This window comes from Eublepharis macularius, chromosome 2 (assembly GCF_028583425.1).
Source record: "Eublepharis macularius isolate TG4126 chromosome 2, MPM_Emac_v1.0, whole genome shotgun sequence".
NCBI lineage: Eukaryota > Metazoa > Chordata > Lepidosauria > Squamata > Eublepharidae > Eublepharis > Eublepharis macularius.
Window position 1 is genome coordinate 170003572 of NC_072791.1, and position 23515 is coordinate 170027086.

At 42.6% G+C, this 23515-nt stretch overlaps 2 protein-coding genes across 2 annotated transcripts in view; one reads left to right on the forward strand and one right to left on the reverse strand.

Annotated features, from left to right (window-relative positions):
• The window catches only part of CCDC93 (coiled-coil domain containing 93), a 67976-nt gene extending 57319 nt beyond the window's left edge, over positions 1-10657 (forward strand). The window contains exons 20-23 of the mRNA XM_054972581.1: positions 4160-4197; positions 4587-4671; positions 7087-7200; positions 7774-10657. Coding sequence (XP_054828556.1) covers positions 4160-4197; positions 4587-4671; positions 7087-7200; positions 7774-7827 — 291 coding nt within the window. The 3' untranslated portion in view covers positions 7828-10657. The remainder of the gene's footprint in view (positions 1-4159; positions 4198-4586; positions 4672-7086; positions 7201-7773) is intronic.
• A 246-nt stretch (positions 10658-10903) lies between these two features.
• Positions 10904-21670, reverse strand: LOC129323567 (5-hydroxytryptamine receptor 5B-like). Its single transcript, XM_054970099.1, has 2 exons — positions 20966-21670; positions 10904-11633 (listed from the first exon to the last, which is right to left on the reverse strand). The coding sequence occupies exons 1-2, from the start codon at positions 21668-21670 to the stop codon at positions 11301-11303; spliced, it is 1038 nt and encodes a 345-aa protein (XP_054826074.1). The 3' UTR covers positions 10904-11300.
• Positions 21671-23515: the final 1845 nt, after the last annotated feature.

Below are 23515 nucleotides of genomic sequence, written 5' to 3' on the forward strand. Positions count from 1 at the left end.
TGTCTCAGCATCTCATCTGCTCTTTGCTCAGCTGTGAATTCTTCAGCTTGAGGTCCCTGTAACAATGTATCGATGTCACTAGCATGGTGCTCAACTGGCACTGCCTGCTGCTCTTCTGGTAATGTCTGTTGCTCTGGAGCTTGAGGCCTACTTCTGGTAATTCTGTTTACATTTCTCACTTGTGCTGCCAGGTCGTTACCCAAAAGAATAGGTATGTCTAAGTCTTTCCATACTCCCATAACCCAGTTCTCTTGGAAATCCTGGTATTTGATTGGGATTTCTGCTAAGGCTACTTTGAATTCTGGGCCTCCTATCCCCTTGATGCTGCATGTCTGCCCAGGCAAATACTGTTCCTGCTTCACCAGTTCTGGTTTAATTAATGTGATTGAAGCGCCCACATCTTTCAAGCCTATTATCTTCTCCTCATTTACTTCCACAGCTTCCAAACAATCCTTATTTAAATCATTTTGGGTTTTCCATACTTGCATTACCCTTACAGGCTGTTCTGTTGGGGCAGTCTCTAGATGTGGCTCTGAAAGCTTTTCAGCCATCTCCTCTGCCCTCTTAAGGATGTTAACAGTTTTAGTTTGGCTGTGGTAGGTTTTTCCTTTGTCTAGCTGAGGACACGTGGATTCTGTGTGACCTTCTTCCTGACAGTGATAATAAGTAATCACTCCCCTCCTGAATGTGGATGGAGTGTCCCACCTTGCTGGGTTGGTTTTTGGTGGCTCAACTTTTCCTTGAGGGGCCCAGACTTTATTCTTTTTAAGGGGGGTTGTAGTAAGTCTCCTCCCATGTCCCCTTGAATTTCATCTAGCACAGTGGCAGCCTCTTCCACTGTCTACAGCTTCTTATCTCTCAGGAACCATCTTAATTGGGGACTTGCCTGTAAAACTGCTCTAGCCCCATCAATTTCTTCAGTTCCTGGAAAGTGTTCACTTTGCTCCCCTCAATCCATCTATGGAGAGCTCTGTCTAACCGACATCCCAGTTGGGAATAAGTCTCTCCTGGTTTCCTCCTGATCTCTCTAAAAGCCTTTCTGTTTTGTTCTGCTGTCAGGCCAAAACGAATTCTGACCCTTTCTTTAAACAGCTGGTAATCTGAGGTTTCCTCATCCCTCATCTCTTCATAGATTTCACTTAGCCCTCCATAGATCTGTGGGTGTAAATACAGCATTCTAGCTTCATCAGGAATTTGTAAATCTTTGCATGTTCTTTCAAAACTAAATAAAAATGCTTCCACGTCATCGCCCTTCCAATAACGGGGAAATTTCTTTTGCTCTACTGAGGAGATTCCCTCACTTCTATGTGGAATGGGTAGTTCTGCACGCATCTGTAACTCTTGCATCCTTAAAGCAAACATATCTTTCTCATGTTCTCTGTCAGCCTCTCTCTGTGCCATTTCAGCCACTCTCCATCTCTCACCCATTCTCTCTTCTGCCTGAATTTTGGCTAACTGTTGTTCTTTTTCTGCCTCTACTCTGCCTTTTTCTTTTTCTGCCTCTACTCGGGCTTTTTCTTTCTCTGCCTTTATTCTTGCCAGTTCAACTTTCATTCTTATTATTTCCAACTCCTGACTACGATTCTCTTCCTTAGCCACTTCTGGTGCCTGAGTATCTCCCTGTGCCTCTTTATTCTTCCGTCTAGTAGCCATTTCTGACAGGACTTTTTCAGAATTACTTCACAAAATATTACTGTAGAGTAAGATGTTGTTTAGCAGTGGGAACAATTGTTGTGGGTGCGCTATTCGGATCACGCAGCTGCCACCAATTAATATGCCACAAACCCACATCCAACTCAGGCTTAGGCTGACCTTCCCCTACCCTGAGGTAAAACTTCTCCTTTTTAATCCCATGAGCTGTATACTGGGCTGGGAAGCCTCTGTTAGCATGGTTGATGTTAAGCTTCAACTTTCCTTCTTGTCCCACCCTTAAGGATTATTTAAAATGGTTACCCAGCCAAGTCTTAGTAGGGAACAGATCAGGGGTTTGTGCTTCCGTTTAGCAAAAACTGGCACACAAGGCTTGGGGAGGTTCAAAAGGTAACAGAAGGTTTATTTACAGTAGGTAAAGTCAAAAGGCAGGTAGGCAGGTGTTTAAACAGAAGGTTTATTTACAGTAGGTAAAGTCAAAAGGCAGGTAGGCAGGTGTTTGAACTGAAGAAACAGAAAGGATTTTGTACAGGAACTTCAGTGGTGTGAGGCACAAAACACTTGGAATAACACTAGGTTGCTGGCTTCGTTCAAAGGTTGACACTGCTTCACAGATGTTACACTTTATATACTCAAACACAACACAACTTTCCCTCCTCTCCAGACCTTAGGGTGCTCCACTGAGACAAACCCTTCCTAGATACTGGGCAGGTGTTATAGTTATGAGCTATAACCCTGTTCCTGGCACTGAAGGGGAGACTCCTCTCTACCCACTTCCTCGGCCCTCTATAATTCCCAGATCTCTTGAGTCTAAGTAGGAGTTAGTGCTGGTTTTCCCCACTTTAGTCCTAGGACTAAAAGTGTTTCACAAACATTATTTCCTCTCACAGAGGATTCTCTGGCTGACCCTCTCTGGTCTAAAGCCATGCTCCAACTCTCTCTTGTTTACTCTCCAACACCAACTGACAGCGTCCCCCAACATTCCATCTCCAACTGCCATTTCAGGCTAACCACATTGGGGGCGGGGGGGGGGGAAGGAAACACGCTCACTGACTGGAAATCTCAGCATCTCAAGCTTCGGTCAAAACCGAATATTTCCCCGGTGCACACCCCCAATGTGAAGTAAGGAATGTGTCTTGCTACAGCTTAGACAATGGCTGCTGCTAGATTTGTTCTTGGAGACCTAATTCTGGTTCTCTGTGTTGTGCCACAATAAAAAGGCCTCAAAATGTTAATGATATAATTTAGTACAAGGACGTGATGCTTTGGCAGAGAAACAGAATTGATAGTGAAAATGTTTTTGTTTCTTCAATGTATTTGGATTATGCTTGTTATTTATTTTTATTTTATTTTTATATAAGGAATAGTTCTAGAAAATGTAATTGCTGTGTAGGTAGACTTTAGGTCCAAAGAGATTATTAAAATTAACCCTCTCATCAAAGACATCATACTTCCACATAGTTTAGTTTAAACTAATACTTCCACATAGAAAGCATTGCTTCTATCTGAATTGGTGTGGGAACTGTGCTGATCCTTGGGACACTCACTGCTTGCCCAAGTGTACCAAGCCAATGCACAATGCAAAGCAATGACTTCAGCGTTAAATTCTGGTGCTACTTAGTATCTCTTCTTTATTGCTGGCAACTATTTACAGGTCTGCATCTCTTTTATAAAGAAAGTATTCTTTGGTGGCAGTTTATCACCCTGGGAAACAAGGGCTCTTGACCCCCAAAAGTGTGTTTTTCTTGTCCCCTCCCTTCGGGTTCCTCAAGAACTTGGAAAACCTGTCACCCTTTACTACTTGAATTAACGGTGTATGCTAATTCTACAGTAATATGTCCTCATATAAGTAGGGTTGCCCCTACTTATATGGCACCCCATAGAGCTTTGCAGGTAAGGAAAGGGGTGAACATGATGCCTTACAATGCATCAACATCACATATGATGTCAGTGTGTTGTGGCAGTGGTTAAAAAAAAGTCTGAGTACATAACTGATTTGTATGTATACAATTTACTTATAAACTCAGCCAGTGATTCACAAGTTGTGCTATTCAGTACTTTCTCTTGTCAATTCCAAAAAGACATTTCAAATGTCTGATTTCTTATGTGTAGAGTTCCAAATTTCTTGCCAACACATTTTGCATAATGCTATGAATATACTAGCACTGTTGAGTAGCAGTGCTTATACACATATAATCATCACTTGCTAACTGAGAATGACATCAAGAAAGAATGCTTGGGTGTGAATAAGCCATCAAGAAATCTAATACCACAAAAGGAGGTTTTACTTTACCTAATATGGAAAATGCAGAATTTTTGAAGGAATTCACTTCTCACATTTAGCAACAGGTTATCAAGTGCTGAACAATCGAGTGATGAGAAATGTATACAGTCATGTAAGAGTATATAGCAACTGCTAATCCAGTTCTATTACATGTGTTTCCTAGATTAGACATTACAGAAACTTTTGACATGAAAGCTTTGCATAACATTGTTTTGTCTTCACCAGGTTAACTTGCTGAATTCAATTCATGACAATTTTCAACAGTAAGTAGTCCTTTTTCTCCTAGAAAAAGCTTGCTTAAATCTCTGTAGCCCAACATGATTGCTTGGTGTCAACATGATGATGAACCATGACTGAGGAATAGTGGCATATCTTTAAAGACTCCTGAAAGCTAAGATTGACTTTTATGCTTAACATACAGCAGACATCTCATACTGCCAATTATACGTTCTGCTCGTCAATAATCCACAGTGCTTTTAATTACTTTTCTTTATAATCTGTTAACATAAACTGCTTCTTGTGCTGTTGTTTGAAAGGTCCAACTTTGATTGCATGGTGCATTTTGAAAGTCATCCATGCATGTTAAAGCATGGAGTGTGCAGTTTATTCTTTAGCCTAACTCCTCTCCCATTGCTGTCCTTTTGTCTTTCAGAGCCATGGCTTCTTCAGGTGCTCGAGAGCAGTTTTTGCGGCAGATGGAACAGATTGTAGAAGGAATTAAGCAAAATCGAATGAAGGTTAGATTTTCTTTCATTGAAACTTGATGTTTTGGGAGAGTAGTCTGCATCAAGGTGCAAATTGAGCAACAAGTATGTATTTTCATTCTGTGTTGTAACAACATCCTCTTTCCTCTCCACATACGAACATTCTACAAATCTCTAGTAATGTGAATAGAACAAGATTATTAGGGTGAATACATTTTAAACATGTTTTGGGTCCTCCTGAGAACAAATGTTCAAGCTATTGGCATTACACTGTGCCTTCACCTGTGGTAAATATGTTCCAAATTGCTTATCTAGAGGCATTGTTTATTTCAGCTCTCTGTAGGATTTCTGCTTCTTTTCAATTGTGTTTGCATACCCTATTGCAGAAGAGAGCGATGAGGATGATCAGGGGTCTGGAGACTGAGCCCTACGAGGAAAGGCTGAGGGCCTTGGGAATGTTTAGTTTGGAGGAGATCGAGGGGGGGGGGACATTATTGCTCTCTTTAAATATTTGAAAGGCTGTCATTTGGAAGAGGGCAAGGAGCTGTTCCAGTTGGCAGCAGAGGATAGGACTTGAAGCAACCAGTCTAAATTACATGCAGAAAAGTACCAACTGGATATTAGGAAAAGCTTTTTTCACCGTCAGAGTAGTTCAAAGGTGGAATCAGCTGCTCAGGGAGATGGTGAGCTCCCCTTCACTGGCAGTTTTCAAGAAAAGGCTGGATGAATATTTGTCAAGGATGCTTTAGGCTCATCTTGCATTGGGCAGCGGGTTGGACTAGAAGGTCTGTATGGCCCCTTCCAACTCTGTGTTTCTGTGATTATAAAATGTCTCAGCTGTTGACATATATAGTGTAATCTGCCTTGAGTCTCAGAGAGAAAGGTGGACTATAAACAACATAAAAATTCTGTGCATTATTCCTTCACATCTTTCTACTACCTGTTCTTCATCTATTCACAGAGAGGCTTCTCTCAAAGAGGTCAGGAAAAGTCATAGTTAAATAGTGGTGAATGCATGATCTAGTATTTTATAGCTGAGAGATGTTTGATAGCACTAAGAGGTGACCATTTCAGGCAGACAGTACTGGGTTACTTCCACACTTCACTGGTTTGAGCTCTTTCCGCAGTTGGCTGCAAGCAGAATTAAAATGGATTCCACACGCCACTTCATATTTCTCATTAAAATGTGCATTCCTATCTTCATGCACAAAACCTACCATGTTTACATTAAAGTAGATCCCTTTCAGCAAGGATTCTAATGCTTGCAGCTGTCTTCTTAAATACCGCTCCTGTTTTACTCTCTTTCACTTATCTGTTTAATAGGTTGCTTATTTTTAATGTTTGGACCATTAATGTTTAATAGGTTGCTTATTTTTAATGTTTGGACCATTTAATGTTTGGACCATTCTGGTTCTCATTGGGGAGGGGCACTTTATCGTATTCTCTTTGCAGCAAAAGAGATTTCTCATTAATTTTTACTTTATCAATTGTAACTTTGTAATTCTTCCAGTGAGATAGCAAAAGAAAACATTAATGAGAAAATGGTTTGGCTGAGGAGAAAGAAGAAACAATTAAAGTATCTTCCCCTTACCCCCCCCCCCCAATAGTTAAAGATTGGTTCAGGAATGCCGCAACTACGATGAGTAGACTAAAGCTTTTAAGCAGGAAAGTGAGAACAGTAACAAAATTTAAAGGGGCAGTAGCCTTGAGAATACCTCAGCAGTACAATGGGATAGGCTTGACAATTATGTTTAAAATTTTAAAAACAAGTAATCACAAATCTAGCTTGGAAACATGAGAGAACAGTAGGAATAAACTGTGGTGGGTTGGCAGTGACATCTGGATTCTCCATGAAGTCTATTCCAAATTAAACAGTTGTTTGGCAATAATAACCTTTGTCTGGATGGATGATTGGTTTTGCTCTGGCCAGAGCATCTTATTTCCAAACATAGATTACCTCTTGCTTGAGGTGAATCTTGGGCTTAAATTAATGGTTTCCTCCGTTGGCTTAATTCTAAAAGGAAAGAAGTATGAGAGAAGCTTGCTACGTTTAAGTGTTTGTTAATATTCCTACAGATCTATTCTTGCTATCTTTAGAGCCCTTAAGAATATTTAGTATATGTTTACTTTGAAAGTTAAGTCAGCCTGGCATATCCTGGACAAAAGAATCATTGGGGATGAGGAGTTAAAACTTGTAAAACAAGCTAGCTTGACGCACAGCTAAATGTCTATCCCCTGAAATGGTAGGTGGTGCCACCCTTGTTTATTTTTGTTGGCTGTCCTAGCATATAGGTACCACCATATTTCTCCTACCTGAAGTATGGATCTGGGGCAAAGTGAGACTGTCCTTTTACTAGAGATTTAGTTTGTGTCTGCTGGAAGATTCTGTTAGGTGTTCAGATGTTGTGCATTACATGTACTTTATTCCTTTACCATCATTACCAACAGATGGAGAAGAAGAAACAAGAAAATAAAATGAGAAGAGACCAGTTAAACGATGAATACCTGGAGTTACTAGAGAAACAGAGGCTTTACTTCAAAACAGTGAAAGAATTTAAAGAGGTAAAAGAGATTATAGTTGTAACAGTGGTAGATCTTATATAGAAAATACGAGCTGGCGTAGTAACATGGCTAAGAAAGTGAGCTCTAATTTGGCAAGGTGCTGGTTCAGCCCGGCCACAGACTTGGTAGGTTTCAAACAAGCCCCCCAATCTGCAATATGTGGATGATAATACTGGTGTCCTTTACAGGGTTGCTGTATAAATTACTATAGTGATTTGTCAAGCACAGTGATATGTTAACAATTCCTGCACTGGACTGATTGAATGGTGGAATTTTGATATGTATTATTGAAATGTAACAGACTGGACTGTTGTAATTGGAGGCTAAACAGTCAAAGAGGAAACAGATAGGGCTCCTTTTAAGATACTACGGTGAGGTTTAATTCCACTTACTTTCCAACATATGCCCTACTAAACTGAGCAAAATAAATAGCCTATCAATCATTTCCTTTTGCTTTATTTTCTTGTTTTGACATGCTCCAGTTTGTGAGAGAGAGAGGCAGCTGATTCTCATATTAGTGTTTGCTGTAGACATCTCTTTAATGACTAAACCCCCATCTGTTTATATCAACAGGAATGCCGTAGAAACGAAATGCTTTTGTCAAAGTTGAAAGCCAAATTGTCTTGAAGAACTTCAGCCAGTGACTGATTTGGATAATGAGTGTTTTGTATGTTTTCATTTTGTCCTATCCAATGACAAAAATTATACTTTTAAGCTATAATGATGTAATACAATATGGCTAAAAGGAAATATTACCTTATTTGTTTCTTGTGTAGAAAGGTTTACGATGACTTAAGAATGACATTCTTTCATATTTTGATCTACCTTTGCTCTAGTCAACATTTCAAGAAATATCTACATACATTATAAAATGTGCATCCTCTTTTAAACAAGGAAGAATAAATAGACATGCAGTAAACAAAGAGTACTGAACTTATTTGACTGTTAACTTGATGAAGAATGCTTTTTTTCTGTTTCATAAGAAGCAAAGCATATTGATCATTTTCTTATACTGTACTGAAAACATTTCAGACAACAAAAATCTGAACCAGGTGTCTTAACTCTGATTAGAACAGGAATGAAGGTTTGCTGAATTCCCAGTACAGTTTTATAGGTCAGGAGCCTGTAAATCTGCATACAAACTACTAGAGCACAAACTGCATGATCAGGTATTTCTTCAAAATGTAAATTACTTCTGCATTTGCTTTGGAAATAACTCATTTGTGAGCTTGGGCCTGGAAGGAAATTTTAAGTTCTTGCCCTCCAGGCATCTGCAATGATAAATTCAAGAAATGTAAATGCCTCGGCTAACTTCATACTCCCTCACCATAGGAATTACTGTGTATAAGCAGCAATAATCAGTTTTTGCCCACTAATTCATTGGAAAGCAAATGTTCATATGTTAAGGAAAGCAAATGTTCATATTCCATTGGCTGCCAAATAATGCAGTGCCTTCCTGGAGAAAAGAGGTGTTATTTCCCCCCTTTCCCCATGCAAGCTATAGCCATACATGCCACATCACATGGCATCCAACATTAGAAGTGTTTTTCCAAGTCAATGCAATGGGGTGAGGATAGAAAAGCACTATTGTAGGTGTGGTCCTTTGGATTCACGCCTGTGTAGCCATTTACCTCATGCTTGGGTAAATCTGATTTTTTTCCCCCAACTATCTCTGCCCATGGGGGGACTGCAGTGTTAAAGTAATCTGAAATATGTGAGCACACTTACAAACAGTTAAGGCTACCATTAAACTACAGTTCAACCTGTTGTCAGGGCTTGTCGCTGCTGCCACTGGGTGGGGTGCCGGCTGGGCCGGCCCTGACATCAGAGGGGCACCAGGGATGCTGCAGGACCCTGTTCTGTGGAAGGAGGGGCGGTATACATCACCCTGATTCCCTCTCAATCCACTCGCTGGCCTGCTTAACCTGGTCTGCTTACCCTCTGCGTCCTCCATCATCTCCTCCTCCCAGAACTCTCCTCCAAACCTCCACTCTTGCACTGCACTGCTCTGCTCTCACTCCACACCATCACTCCTCACTCACACCCACCACCCCAGAGCTCTTCCCAGCCAGCTTTTATAGTGTTTCCTTTCTCCACCCTGCCCTCCTTCCAGGCTTGTTCCCTCTCCTGACTTGGCCCAGCTGTGCCTTCCCTCAGGTGTTTCCCTCCTATCACTAATCCCTTCTAGGCTTCTTTGCCTTGCTGGCAGGGTGGGGTTGAGTGTGAGCCATCCCCAGCTGAGGTCTCCTTGGTCTTGCTCACAAGGAGCAGCCCCAGCCAGCTTCTGTGCTGCTGAGCTTGCCTGGCCTTGCTCACGAGGAGCTGCCCCGGCCAGCTTCTGGGCTGCCTGCTCATTGATACTGGGCAGGGCTATCCATCTCCTCCCCCAGAATGCCTGTGGCAGCTCCACCTGGAGGGGTTTGGCTCCTAGCAACTCCTGAGCCAGGCTGCTGTCCTCTAGCCGGGGTGTGGCTCTGGGCTGTAGTGGCTGCTTCTCCTCCTTGGCTGGTAAGGGCTCTGTTTGGGCTGCTGCTGGGTCCCTATTTCCCCTGCCTCGGCCCTTTTTCTCTGGCCTGCTTAGTCCCCTCTCTTCCCCCTGGAGGGTGGGACTGGCTGGTCTCTCCCTGCTCCCTCCAGCCCTCTGAGGCTTTGGCCTTTCGCTCCTTCCCCCTGGAGTGGGCAGGTTCTGGACCTGGTTGCTGGCTGGTGTGGTAGGGCCACTGCCAGTTGCCTCCCACTGCTCCCTCCTGGCAAGTTCGGGGGCTGGGACGCAGACCCTGGACACAGCCCCCCGCTTAGCTTTGAGTTGTGGGGGTCAGAGTCAGCCTCGAATATGCAGGACATGAAGTCCGCGTCCACATGGCGCGCCCCCTGGCGGTATTTGATAGTGAATTGGAAGGGTAGGAGGGAGAGGTACCACCGCAGCACCCGGGGGTTGTGCGCCTTCATGCGGTGGAGCCACTGCAGGGGCGCATGGTCTGTTAGTAGGACAAAGGGATTATTGGCCAGGTAGTATTGCAGGGCCCCCACTGCCCACTTGACCGCTAGGGCCTCCCGCTCCACTGTTGCATAGCGCTTCTCTGCGGGCTGCAGCTTCCGACTCAGGAAGAGGATGGGGACGTCTGTTCCATATCTAAATCACAGAAAAAAGTTTAAGCTGCGCTTTACAACCTGTTTAAAAAGAACATGAGGAACCTAGTAATGAGCTGTCAGACAAGGTATCCAAGTTTTTGCATTGGATGTTGTGCAAATTGTATATGGACTAAAAATGATGGGATATCAGTGGATGTTAGAAAAGTTGGTTCAGTGGCCATATAGTGAACTATGTTCACTATAACTTGTAAACAGAGTCTGTGTACAGTGTACACTTATTTTTTAATATGTGCATGGAATAATTCTCATGTTACATTCAGTGTATGTATAGCTGAATGTGTGAATTAAACTCTACATTTATCCAGCTACTGATCCTTGGTTTCATTTGTAAATTGAACATGTGTTGGCTGTTTTCTTTTAAACAGATGTAGCACCGTAACATGTGAACAGGGAGCAAACAAACCTGAACATTCATTTATATAGCTGAACACCTGTGAACCCATACTGTTTATAGAGAATACTTTTATCTGAACAATAATTTGCCAGCATGAAGCAAGAAATCTGATTTTTTTATTTAAAAAAATACTTTTATTTGTATATGGTCTTTTTACTTACATCAGGATTTCTGGTGTTTTGCAGTACTTACAATGTATTGAAAACAAGATTCCTACTACCACCAATTAATCATTTGCCACAAATGGCAAAACTGTTTAACATGCCGTTTTAAAAGCTTTTAAATGTTTTTTAAATTCTCTGCTTCTCAACTTTACATAACACTGTTGCAAACCATGGAGCCAGATGCCAACTTCCAGACTTCTGCCTCTGCATGGCAATGGAAGATTCTAATTAGCTATTCTGTTTATGTGCTACCTCCACAGTCTTCTTTATGGCTGCTGAATTCCAACAAGTGGGTAATACTCTCGTGTGCATTTCACTGATACAAAATACCTGTCCTAAATCAGGGCAATACAATACAAAATGTGAAGGTCTTCCTTTCTGACCATCTTCTATCTTGGTCTCGCAAAAAGGTTCTTGAATGCATTGTTGTAATTTTTGTTAAATGCAGTATAAATAAGAGGATTGAAGAAAGAATTCGAGTACCCAAGCCAGAGGAAGATGCTTTTCCAGACAGGTGCAATGGTGCAGGAACAGAGGGGGCTTATTAGTTCTGTGACAAAGAAGGGAATCCAACAAAGTACAAACACGCCAATTAAAATGCCAACCATCATAGCTGCTTTCTTCTCTTTCTGTTCTCTCCATGTTTCTCCATCTGTCTGGAAAGTGACAGTCGCGTGACGAGCTGTAAACACCATCTGGGGCTGATGAGAAACTTCTTTCACCTCCAACACAAAAGCAAACAGGAATTGTATTGTTTAGTTTAAGGATTTTTAAAAAAAAACAAATTCAGTGGATGAACTTAAATTCTACACTTTGAACCTAAAAAGACTTTTCTGGGGAGAGTTAGGAAGTTAAATAAGGATAGAGAAACTGTCACAGCTGATCTTATACACTGGAAACAACTGACACAAGCAATACTACTCACACAGTTTGGTATAGTGGTTAACAGCGCAGGACTCTAATCTGGAGAACCGGATTTGATTCCTCACTCTTCCACTTGAAGCCAGCTGGGTGACCTTGGGTCAGTCACAGCTTCTAGGAGCTCTCAGCCCCACCCACCTCACAAGATAATCACTGTTAATAATGATATACTTTGTAAACTGCTCTGAGTGGGTGTTAAGTTGTCCTGAAGGGCAATATATAAATTGAATGTTTTTGTTGTTGTTGTTGTTGTTATTATTATTATTACCACCACATACAGATAGGAGGAGTCCAAAAGCTATGTGCTCCTCTTTCCACGCTACTGCTCTTCAGCCTTTCCTCAACTATACTCCCTTCATGGTATCCTCTTTTCTCTTGAACTTTCCAAAACAGCACTTGGTATAAGGCCAAGTTAAAGAACAAGGAAAAATTTGCAGAGTATGTCTCCTCCAAAGCATCTCCCTGCATGCACAAGTTTTAAGTACATGGAAAGGACGCTGCATCCAAACAATGTGATTTTCATTACAGACTCTGATCAAACTGGGCAAAAAGTTAGAAAAAGGGAAAACGGGGTTCATCCAATCCCCTGAACGAAGTGTGCTTCCCCCAACAGAGAATCACTGCAGCTTCCCTAGATCACAATGGAATAATCTAAGTAATACAACACACAATCATGTATATAGAGGTACAGTCTTTTTATTTAAGTCAGTGGAATCTAATGTAAGTAGCTACTTCATTTACTTTATTAATGTAGATTTACATGATGATATGAAGGTTTCGAGCTTTAAAAGGGGGAATACTTCCAGAGGAGTAGCCATGTTAGCTTGTTTCAGGAAAGCCGAATCAGTCTTGTGGCACTTTAAAGAAGAGCATTTTATTCTAGCATTAAGCATTTGTGAACAGACAAGTATGATAAAGTGGGCTCTAGTTCTTGGAAGATTATACTACACTAAAATGATGTTTGTCTTTAAGGTGCCACAAGACACCTGTTTATGATACCTTTGTAAATTTCAGAAGCCACCTTGCCATGTACCCCAACCCTAAAATCCATGCTGCTTCTGCTTTTTCTCCTTGAAAGATTGGTCAATGTTCTCTAGCCCCAAACTATTTTTGCCTTCTCATTTCTCCATGTGCCAAGTAATAAAGAATGTAATTATTCAACACAAGAAGTGTACCATATATCAATGTTATTGTCTAACATTCTGGCCACTATAAATGTCTCTCTGTGTAAGGATGTAGCTCCAATTAATTTGAAAGAGGGAGTGGATAGACCCCTCCTGAAGAGGGCATTCTGAATATAAATGACCTAAACAACTACCACTAACAACTGGCTAATATTCCATTCTTGGGCTAGGTGTTCAAGTGGGTGGTGGCTATACAGCTTTAGGTGCTGTTGTGGGAGATGGATGGTCTAAACTAGAGATGGGCATGAACTGAAATATGAACCAAAGTTCGGCGTGAACCAACGGTTCATCAGAGCCCATTTCTGATGAACTGCCATGAACTTTAGGGCGGTTCATTTGGTTCATTTTTCAGTTCCGTCACTGCAGACAGCTTGGCACTGATCAATTAGTTTCCTAGGTAATGGGGGATGGCCTTTCTGCAGACCTGCTTACCAGGAAGTGGTGATTTGCTGGCCCAGACGTGACGTTTTCATTAACCAAACAAACTGGCTAGCAAACCGGGACAGGTTCATAAAAGTTCGTGGTTCATGAAACATGACGAACCACATGGTTCGGTTTTTTTCTGGTTCATGCTCATCTCTAGTCTAAACCATTTAAATCTGAATTCAGGCCTGGATTTAGGATGGTTACAACCTTGGTCACACAAACTATTGACCTTAGCTGAGAGACTGACAGGAGGAGCATGTCCCTGTTGATTCCCCTGGACTTCTCAGTGGCTTTTGATACCATCAGCTATGGTCTCCTGGAGAAACTGGCTGGGCTGGGAGTAGGGGGCATCATGTTTTGGTGGTTCTGCTCTTACTTGACCAACCAATTCCAGAAAGTGGTGCTGAGGGGCTGCTACTTAGCCTATAGCATTTATGCTATAGGGTCCTGTAGGGCTCCTTCTAGTCACCCCTGCAATTTAAAATGAAACCAATGGGAGAAGTCATCTGGGGATTTGGAGTGAGATACTATCAAAATGCAGATGATAGCTTTATTTCACCTTAACAACTAAGCCAGATATGTCTGTGGAAGTCCTGAAAAGTACCTGGAGAAGGTAATAAGATGGATGAGAGCCAGTAAACTGAAACTCAATCCGTACAAGACCGAGGTGCTGTTAGTAAGTAGAGAGGCTGTTTGGGGACTACAGGGTCAGCCTGTCCTGTAAGGGTTTACTGTACAGAATACTCCATTGTGTGACTGTTCTAGCCAGAAAAAAACCTTTAGACCACTTCAATAATTAGATTATGAATAAATAGACTAAAGAGAACTATTCAATCTCCCACTCAACTGGGACTTCAATGGGTATTTAATGCTACTTAGCCTATCCTTTGGATCCCTCTTTAAGTTGCATGTTCATTTATATTTGTGAAAACTTCATAATGGCAAATGAGCCTCTTCAGTATGAAAGGAGGGCAGCAGCCCCAGAGAGTCTAATTGTGAGCAAAAACATTCCAAATCACTGCAGCCACCTAGTTTCCTAAGGTGACTACTGTGAGGAGCAGCACTCCCAAGCTGCAAACTTGACTTTTCAAGAGAATTATATCCCCATTCAAGACAGGAGAGATCTCAAGTTCCTGGTCTGTCTTCCTCCTAACCCAGCGACCCTTGCCAGGATCCAGTTTTAGCTTGTTTACCCTAATCCAGCCTTATGCTGTTCCTTGCTCTTTGAATATTCTTCTATATTTTGAAATCTGTCACAAACTCACGTCCAACTCAGGCTTGGGCTGACCTTCTCCTACCCGGAGGTAAAACTTCTCTCTAAGCCTATGAAGCTGTATACTGGGCTGGGAAGTCAACCCCCTCAACATTCCATCCTCAACTGCCATTTCAGGCTAGCCACATGCAGGGGACAGACGGACATGTCAATCATATTACTGTCTGGCAATCTCAGCATATGAAGCTGAGTCCATCACATCTGCCTTGATTCTCAGTGAGAAAACTAAGCTATAAATGAAATGAAATGCATCTACAGATGAGTACAATCTACACTCTACGCAGGGCTGTCCTTGAGACTGATCTAGAAGTTGCAACTGGTCCAGAATGCAGTGGCACAGACTCTCACCAGAACTCCGGTTAGGATGCATATAAGACCTATTCTGTGTCAGCTGCTCTGGCTCCCAGTCGAGTTCCGAGTCAAGTTCAAGGTACTGGTTATGACATTTAAAGTCCTTAGCGGACAGTGACTAACATACCTGCGGGACTGTCTCTCACCGTATGTTCCCCAGAGGACACTTCATTCTGCTGACAAACATCTTCTTGTGGTCCCTGGCCCCAGGGACATTCTCCTAGCCTCAACCAGAGTCAGGGCCAACCTTTTTGGCCCTGGCACCAGCTTGGTGGAACTCCCTTTACATCTAAACAAGGGTCTTGCGGGACTTGTTACAGTTCTGCAGGGCCTGTAAGGTAGAGATGCTCCGCCAGGCTAATGGTTGAGACTAAGGCTTGGGCGAACTGTCCAACTGCCCACCACCTGCTGTGATTTGAGGTACATCTGTTACAGACATATATCATCTGCTTGCCCTACCCCATGACATCTTGAGTGATGTGTTGAGTTGTGAACACTGCTAGCCATCTTGGATAACCTGGTTTTAACTTGATAATGTGACTGTTTTTACTTTGATGTATTGTATTTTAGATTGTTTTATTTTTACTATATTGTTGTAACCAGCCCTGAGCCCGCTTGTGGGGAAGGTGGGTAAAAATCAAATCAATTAATTAATTAATCTTCTCAAGTCCTAATTATCATGATAGATAAATATAGCACAAGCTTACTGGCCAGAAGTTAGGCTATTCCTTAGTCCCTTCTGCTGTCTATTTCCAGCACAATATAACCTGGTTATTTAGTTCAGACATTACACTCAATTATAACCACACACATCAACTATTACCCTCATAAATGTAAATTATTACCACATAATCGGGGACTCCACAACATGCATCTCTAACAAACACAACTGAATTACTCATTTTCTTGATGGTGATCGTGCCTTTTCTTTTATGCATATATTGTGCTAGGGTTGAGCAACAGTCTATATTGTCCCTTTGCACATTGTGACCTAATGGTATAGGGCACATAAAAGCAAATCACTCAAGAAGACTGGATACTACAACTCCCTTGTCATCCACCTTCAGTGGAAAGGGGTAGATACAAGTGGTTGAGCATGCCCAGTACAGCTATTAGGCCCCTTATTGGGTCTTGGTATTATAAGCCATATCCACTAATGTCTTTTTTCATTAATAAGCAGATTCTGTGAAAAGGAAGTGAGGAAATGGGGAAACATGTTTCAAAGACATAAAATACATTTATAACTGGGGGAAATAAAGAAATTCCTGTTTGTCTGAAGGCTTCTTTCTCATATATTACTTCTTCCAAAAAGAAATTATTCATCATCAATCATCATCATCAACAACAGCAATAACAATAATAATAAAAGAAAAGAAAACCTATACATTTAAGCAGTATCCTTTGTAAATGTAAAAGTGACCATTCATAAAGTGAAAACTGGACTTGCTGCCTTCTGTATAAAAATTAGGTAAAGAGACTTCACAAAGACACACTTGTTTTATCAAACATGTAAAGCAGAAGGGATAACCATCTCATCCTTGGGAAAAATTCAAAGAAGTATGTTAGACAGGCTGATGTTTATATTCTTTGAAAAATAACTCTGTCTGTAAACCTAATACACAGAACTAGAAGAACAGCATTGACTAAATAAGACCCCCAGTCTCCTAGCCAAACAGGAGCAGCAAGATCAACAAAGGATGCTAAGCATCTTATGGGGGTGATATGCACGGAGATTTCTGAATGGGACAAGCACCACATGGAACCTTAATGAGTGGATGCAGCTAATTTTTCCAACTTATTGACCACTTGCACATGCCACACATGAACATCTGTTCTACAAGCAGCTTACCTATTGTACTGGGAACATGTTTGCTGAAGCTAAAACTAGCCTGGTGTTTTGTTTTAAAATTCATTTGGCAAGTCTGCCTGATTTTAAGAAAATAAACTCATGAAGCAAATTACATTACAGCAAAATAATTGTTTTTAAATGGATGCTATAGTTTATCTGAAAATGTTTAGCTTACTCGTCAGCAACATAAGGGGAGTATATTAGTAGTGTTTACAAAAGAGATTTTAGTTAAGCTCTATCAGAGCAGCTGTCTGGCGCAGCAAAAAGAAACTCATGGCATCCTAAAGACTAAGAAACGTGCTTTTACATAAACTATCCTGAGTCAAAGCCCACATTGTCAGACGCCATTAAACTGCTACCTATTTTGCACAAGGGGTAAAAAAAAATTAACTCAGGGCTGCACAACTGTGCAAGCTGGCACAGAGCTCAATATATCCAATTCCAAGGCACAATAATAAATTTGATGGTCAATGAAATTATTCCATCCCTGTTTTAAAGTGTACGTTCCCCTTTGTGCAGTTCACTTTTTGGTAAAACACTGTTCTTTGCATTTTGTTTTTCCTCTTTATATTGTTACATTTGATGAAGAGGTTTTTTAAAAATCAAATACACTTTCCTTATCATCAGCCGTGTGAAACACCTGCTACCCTCTCAGCTGTTGCTGTGTTTCATTCTGTTTCTATTGGAAATAATGACCACGGGTCTGAAAACTTTAATGTGAATGCAATGCCAGTTATTTTATAAGTTTCATAATGGAAAAGCAGAGAGAAATTTTAATTCAATAAATATGAATATAATTTGATAACAAGACCTTAGTAACTCAGACTTTTTAACGAACAAGTTTATATCTTAGTTCCAGATGCACTGTTATGAGGGTTTTTGCATTCAGTGTCACTAAGAAATTTGTATTCATACAATATCATGCCTTTTTCCCACCTATAATAAAATAGCAATTTTAAACCTTAAACTTATGATGTTAATAACACAAGGAGAAACAGGAAATGTTAAAACAATTTTAAAAAGCTGTGGTGTGTAGCTGTTACCAAGAGATCAAACAGATACGTACAACTGGTTCAAAATCCATATAATATCTTGCATTGGCCCAACTGAATTAGCACAAAACACTGTGCAACCTTTCAAGCTCACCAGAACTCTTTATCATGCTTGATATAACAAAATTTAAAAAAGTGGAAAGCAGAATCCTCGGGCCATGATCTTGAGTTCTGATCTTATAGGCACCTTTTGTGAGATGCCAGTCGGCAATTAGTTCCTTCACTTTGTTGCTGATGCATGGTCTCTAGGACGTTGCACTCAGTCAATGTCTTTGATTCTTTGTTCTCTCACTGAAATCAAATCAGTTGCAATGCATTGATTGCAATGAGAGAATTTCAGCTTTACAATTTAACTCTCTTTGAGGACAGCAAAAGCATTTCACCTACAGGAGACAGTTCTGAACCTTTTGCAAGCCTGTTCTTATTATCTATATAACTTCATTACATCAATTCTCTACATTATTGCAGAATGCAGGCTTAAGGGAATTCTGCCTGTATCCACTGGAATCAGACAGAGTCAGGAACACGAGGGGAGTCACATTCTGCTTTAGATAATACAAGAAGGCTGAGGCTACATCAGCTTGTCAGAAAACAGATGGAATGGTACAGAGATGCTCTGAGAATTAAACTTCCAGGAATTTAAGGTGCAGAGCAGGAGGCAGAGAACACTGTGAGACAATGTGGTAGGAAACTAGTGACGTTGAGAAATAAGAGGCAGGTGCACAGAAACTTCATGAATGATTTAAACTTGGAATGTGCCATACACATTCAAAAGGAACACATTCCCAAGTAATGCATCTCTGTATAAAGTTGCTCCACTGGAATAAACAGTGATTGTTTACTGAGATAATAGGCAATAGAGATCAATTAAAATTAATGACACTTTCTCATGCCATCCTAAGTAGGTCTACTCAGAATCATAATCAAGTCTATCAATGGGGCTTACTTCCAAACACAAGTGTCTTTAGGAGGATTACACTGTTCATCACAGAGATTGTCGCCAGTATAAGAAAGAGTGGCACAGATTCATAGAGGAGAGCAGCTGTAGCATAGTGGTTAAGCGGCTGAGTTGTGAATCAGCACTCTGCTGATTTGGATCCCACTACTGCCGTGACCTTAGTAGGTGGCCTTAGGTAAGCCACTCCTCTCAGCCCCAGCTGCACTGTGGGGATAATAACAACACTGACTGAGTTCACCGCTCTGAGTGAAGCACCAATCTGTCTGGAAGAGCAGTATATAAATGCAGTAACTATTATTATTATCATCAACAGCTGTTAGCCATGATTAATAGTACTTCCCAGTTCTACATGCTGAATACTAATGCTGAAGACATACAAAGAGACTTATGCTCTGCTGGTAGGCTTGCTGGAGGCATCTAACAGCCACTGTTGAAAAAAAGGTACTAAATAAAATGCACTAGATTAAAAGTTCATTTAATCTTGTCATGTTTAAGGTGACATATCAAATCATTCCTGCATGCTAATATATCATTATTCCTTAGGAGATTATATCTGCTGGCGAATCAGTCAAATTACAGATCTGACATGCTGCTGGAAGGGCACTTCTCTTTACCCAAAGCAAGGGACCATTTTTCCAGACCCAGTCACACAAATATCTGCATTATACAAATTAATTCAACTCAAGGTCAAAACATGCCACACAAAAAATGCTGGAGGGGGAAAGGTGTACAAATGCTAGAAATACTTGTGAATACTATTGCTATACGTATCATTTAATGTTGAAACGCAGCCAGAAAATGGGGCAAGATTCCCAAAGCAGTTTACAATAAAAAGATTAGCAAAAAGAGAAAAGGAGAACACTAGACTTAAGGTTTTAAAAAAGATTACACATACAAAATAAAATTTAACTTGTAGAGTTTTGCCTCCCAAATACACAGGGCAAAATGTAGGCTCTATAATATAATTATGTCACTTGGTATCAGTTTAAAGAGCTTCCAAAACAAAAAGCACAGAAAAAAGGCAATCTATTGACATAAAAAATAAAACCGGCATCCAACTTTTTTTGACCTTTGCATTCACTCTATCACACCAACTGTCCCAATGTCTGCATTTCTGTTCACCCTGTTTAAGCCTGCCTCCCTCTCACCTGTCTCCATCCTGCAGCTATCTAATCAGCCTGTACTTTGACTGATTCCATCTGAAACTTTCTGTCCTTATTTAAGATCCAGATTTTCAGACCTGCATTCTTTCAGCTTCTAACAGAACCTGGAAGTTACAAGTTGTAGGATCACAGAGTCAGTCCCAGAATATGTGACTCAATGAAGACCATCACCCAGACATTTCATTCAGCTAATGTATCTCTCTGAGATTAGAGGTAAGGGCTCCCCGATTCAAAAAGAGCAACTTCTAAGCAGTTCTGAGCTTCCTGGTTTATAAATTAAGAAGTACTCCTGCCTGGCCAATTACTCGGGCTTCCTCCCAGTTCTTGTGCCTGCCATTCTCAGTCTTCAGTACTGAGTTTCAAAACGGAGAGATACCTGTCTATAATGCTGCCGGGAAGCTTTGCATACAACTCATGAGCTGCTTGGGGTAACCCAAGAGGAGAGGAAAATGTCCTCTGCGTATGCTAAAGAGCACTCAGGAGCATGGCCTACGTGCTGGGTCAATTCAAGTCTGGACAAACGTGTGGACAAACACAAGCGCCACATAAAGCTGCCTTCTACTGAGATGGACCACCAGTCTGACGAGGTCAGCACTAACGGGCAGCAGTTCTCCGGAGTCCCAGGCAAAGGTTTTTTAGCGTGTTCTGCCTGGTTAAAGCGCGCATTGAGCTAATCCCGATTCCAACCAAACTTCGTCCAGCTTCCCCTAACAGATAACCGTCTTCCTGGCAACCTTCTGGATGCGCCTTCAGCGCGCGCTGGAAAACTTTCTAATTCAAACTGGATCAGGCTAAGATCCAGTCAGGAAAGGGTGATAGTAGCTACCGTAGCGTCCCCCTTCCCACTCACCACAATGGAAACCTTTCCCCCGTTTACCTGGCCAAGCTCCGGAAGCGGCAAGACGGCATTCCTCCTGCCGCGGCCCCCGATGCGCAACTTGGCCGCCTTGTAGATCTTCCAGTAGACGAAAAGCACCACGCAGAGGGGCAGGTAGAAGGCGCCGCACGTGGAGAAGACGGTGTAGGAAGGCTCCTGGCTGACCTGGCAGCGCTCCTGCTCGGCGCTGTAGTAGGTCTCGCCCCAGCCCAGCAGCGGCGCCAGCGAGATGAGGGCCGAGAGCGCCCAGGCCAGGCCGATCATGAGGTTGGACGCGCGGCGGCGGGCGCGCAGCGTGTAGTCCAGGTGCCGCGTGATGGACCAGTAGCGGTCCAGGGCGATGGCGGCCACGCTCCAGATGCTGGCCGTGCAGCAGAGCACGTCGCAGGCCACCCACACGCGGCACAGCCGGCGGCCCAGACGCCAGCGCCGCCCGGCGGACAGCTCCTTGGCTAGGCTCAGCGGCATCACCAGCGCTGCCACCAGCGCGTCGGCCACGGCCGTGGAGGCCACCAAGTTGTGCGGCACCCGGTGGAAAGCCTTCACCCGCAGGATGGTCACCAGCACCAGGAGGTTCCACACCAGCGTGGCCGCCGTCAGCAGCGCCAGCAAGCTCAGCGCCAGTAGGCTCAGCAGGGAGAAGGGCTCGCCCGACGAGGAGGTGCGGTTCCCCGCCGCCGGGGCCGAGGAGCCATTCAGAGACATGGCGGGAAGAGCGCTCGGCCGCTCCGGGCACGCTCGAAGCTCCGGCGGGCCGCGGTCAAGCCCAGGAGGAGGTGGCAGCGACGGGCAATGCCTCGCCTCCACGCCCTGCCTCGGGGCGGGTCCAGCGCAAGAAGCGGTCCGGGGGGTCTGCGAACCCCCGGCCGGCCAAGAGTCTTCAGGCGCTCGCTTTCTCGCCTTGAAAAGCCGCCCCCTGTTGCCACGTGCAGCTGCGCGGCCGCTTTGGGGCCGGGCCGTCTGCGGCGTTTGCTCACTCGGCTCCAGTGTGCCTCTGTCGCCTTGCCGGGCACGTCGCCCGAGATGTTTGAAAAAAGTAGCAGAATTAAACAGATTTTTTTTAAGCAACAGAATGATCTGTTCGAAAGGGCTGGCCGGCCCAGTGGCTGTGCGGACTCAGTCCCCCCTTGTTTCCTCGCCCGCATTGCCACTTGTACAAGGCTCGCGGCTTTCCCGGAGAAAGGCCCAAGCGCTGCAGGCCTCAACCAGGAGTTGGTGCTGCTTCACGTGTGTTCCTGGACCAGCTAGTCGTTCTTGAGGTGGCGGGCCCGGGTGTCAAAGCGGCAACTTGTGCAGGCACTGAGGTGCGGCGGGAGGAAAACTGCGTCAGGTGGATGTCTTCTTAGGCTCAAATCAAACGAATGAATCTTTTTTCACCCTGAATCTGCTGCCAGTGTACAACCCCAGAATGTTACATTCTAAATCTCTATTAAAAACCTCCCGTTGAGCTTTTAGCTAGCTGTAAACATCTTTTTGAAACAAAACAAAATATCAGTGTGTGGTGTAGGAGTGCAATTCTAAACGACCTTCTAAAACCATTGAAGTCAGTGGAACTCTGTTTAGGATTGCATTGTAGGATTTGAAAAACAAGAAATCAAATCCCGATTCGGCCATTAACTTTGTAGGGTGACCTTTCAGCCTAACCTACTTCACAGGGTTGTTGTGAAGACAAAATGGGGGCAGGTAAAAGTAATTATGCTACCCTGAGTTCCTTGAGAGAAGTGTGGGATAAAAACTAGAGAATCTTTCACATCACTTCACCAATGGAGTGGAGCAGTGAATAAATGAGATCATAGATCTGTTCAGCTGCCAATGGGGGACATACCACCCTATTGAACTGATAATAGATCGACTTTAGTAGAGAATGTTTGCATCGCTACATCTCGGCACAGGAGAGTAGCAGTGAATATAAGATCACATATGAGACCTGAGCACCAGCCAGTGGGGGACATGTCACCCTACTGAACTGATAAGAACAGATAACTTGTTAGAGAATATTTGTATTGCTTCATCTCAGCAAGACAGTAGCAGTGAATACAAGATCGTATGTGAGACCTACCCATCAGCCATTGAGGGACATGCTGCCCTATTGAAGTGATAAGAACAGATACAACACTTGATCTTAGCTAAAAGGATACTACACTTCACCTTAGTCCCATTTTGTTCAACATCATTCTATTGTACCTCTCATTTCTGACTTTCTCTTCTTTCTTTATACATTGTTAAAATATTTTGTGTGCTCCTTATTGTAACTGAAACATGATAGCGCTAACTGGTGTCAGAATTAATCACTGAACAGAAATTTGTGCTGCCATCTTTATTTTGGCACAGTTTCTAATTTTAAAAAATCCAGCAGTGTGAAGTTGAGGATGTTGCAGCCCTAAGCGATGTCCCCTTACTTTGAGGGGCTAGGTTGGAAACAGAGACCCTGGTTGTTTTTCATTTTGAGGTGAGAGCATGTTTTACCACATCCATTTAACTGCTGACATACAATTCATACTGACCTCTGACCTTCCACCACCATATCCTTAATAATTTTAAACTAAGATC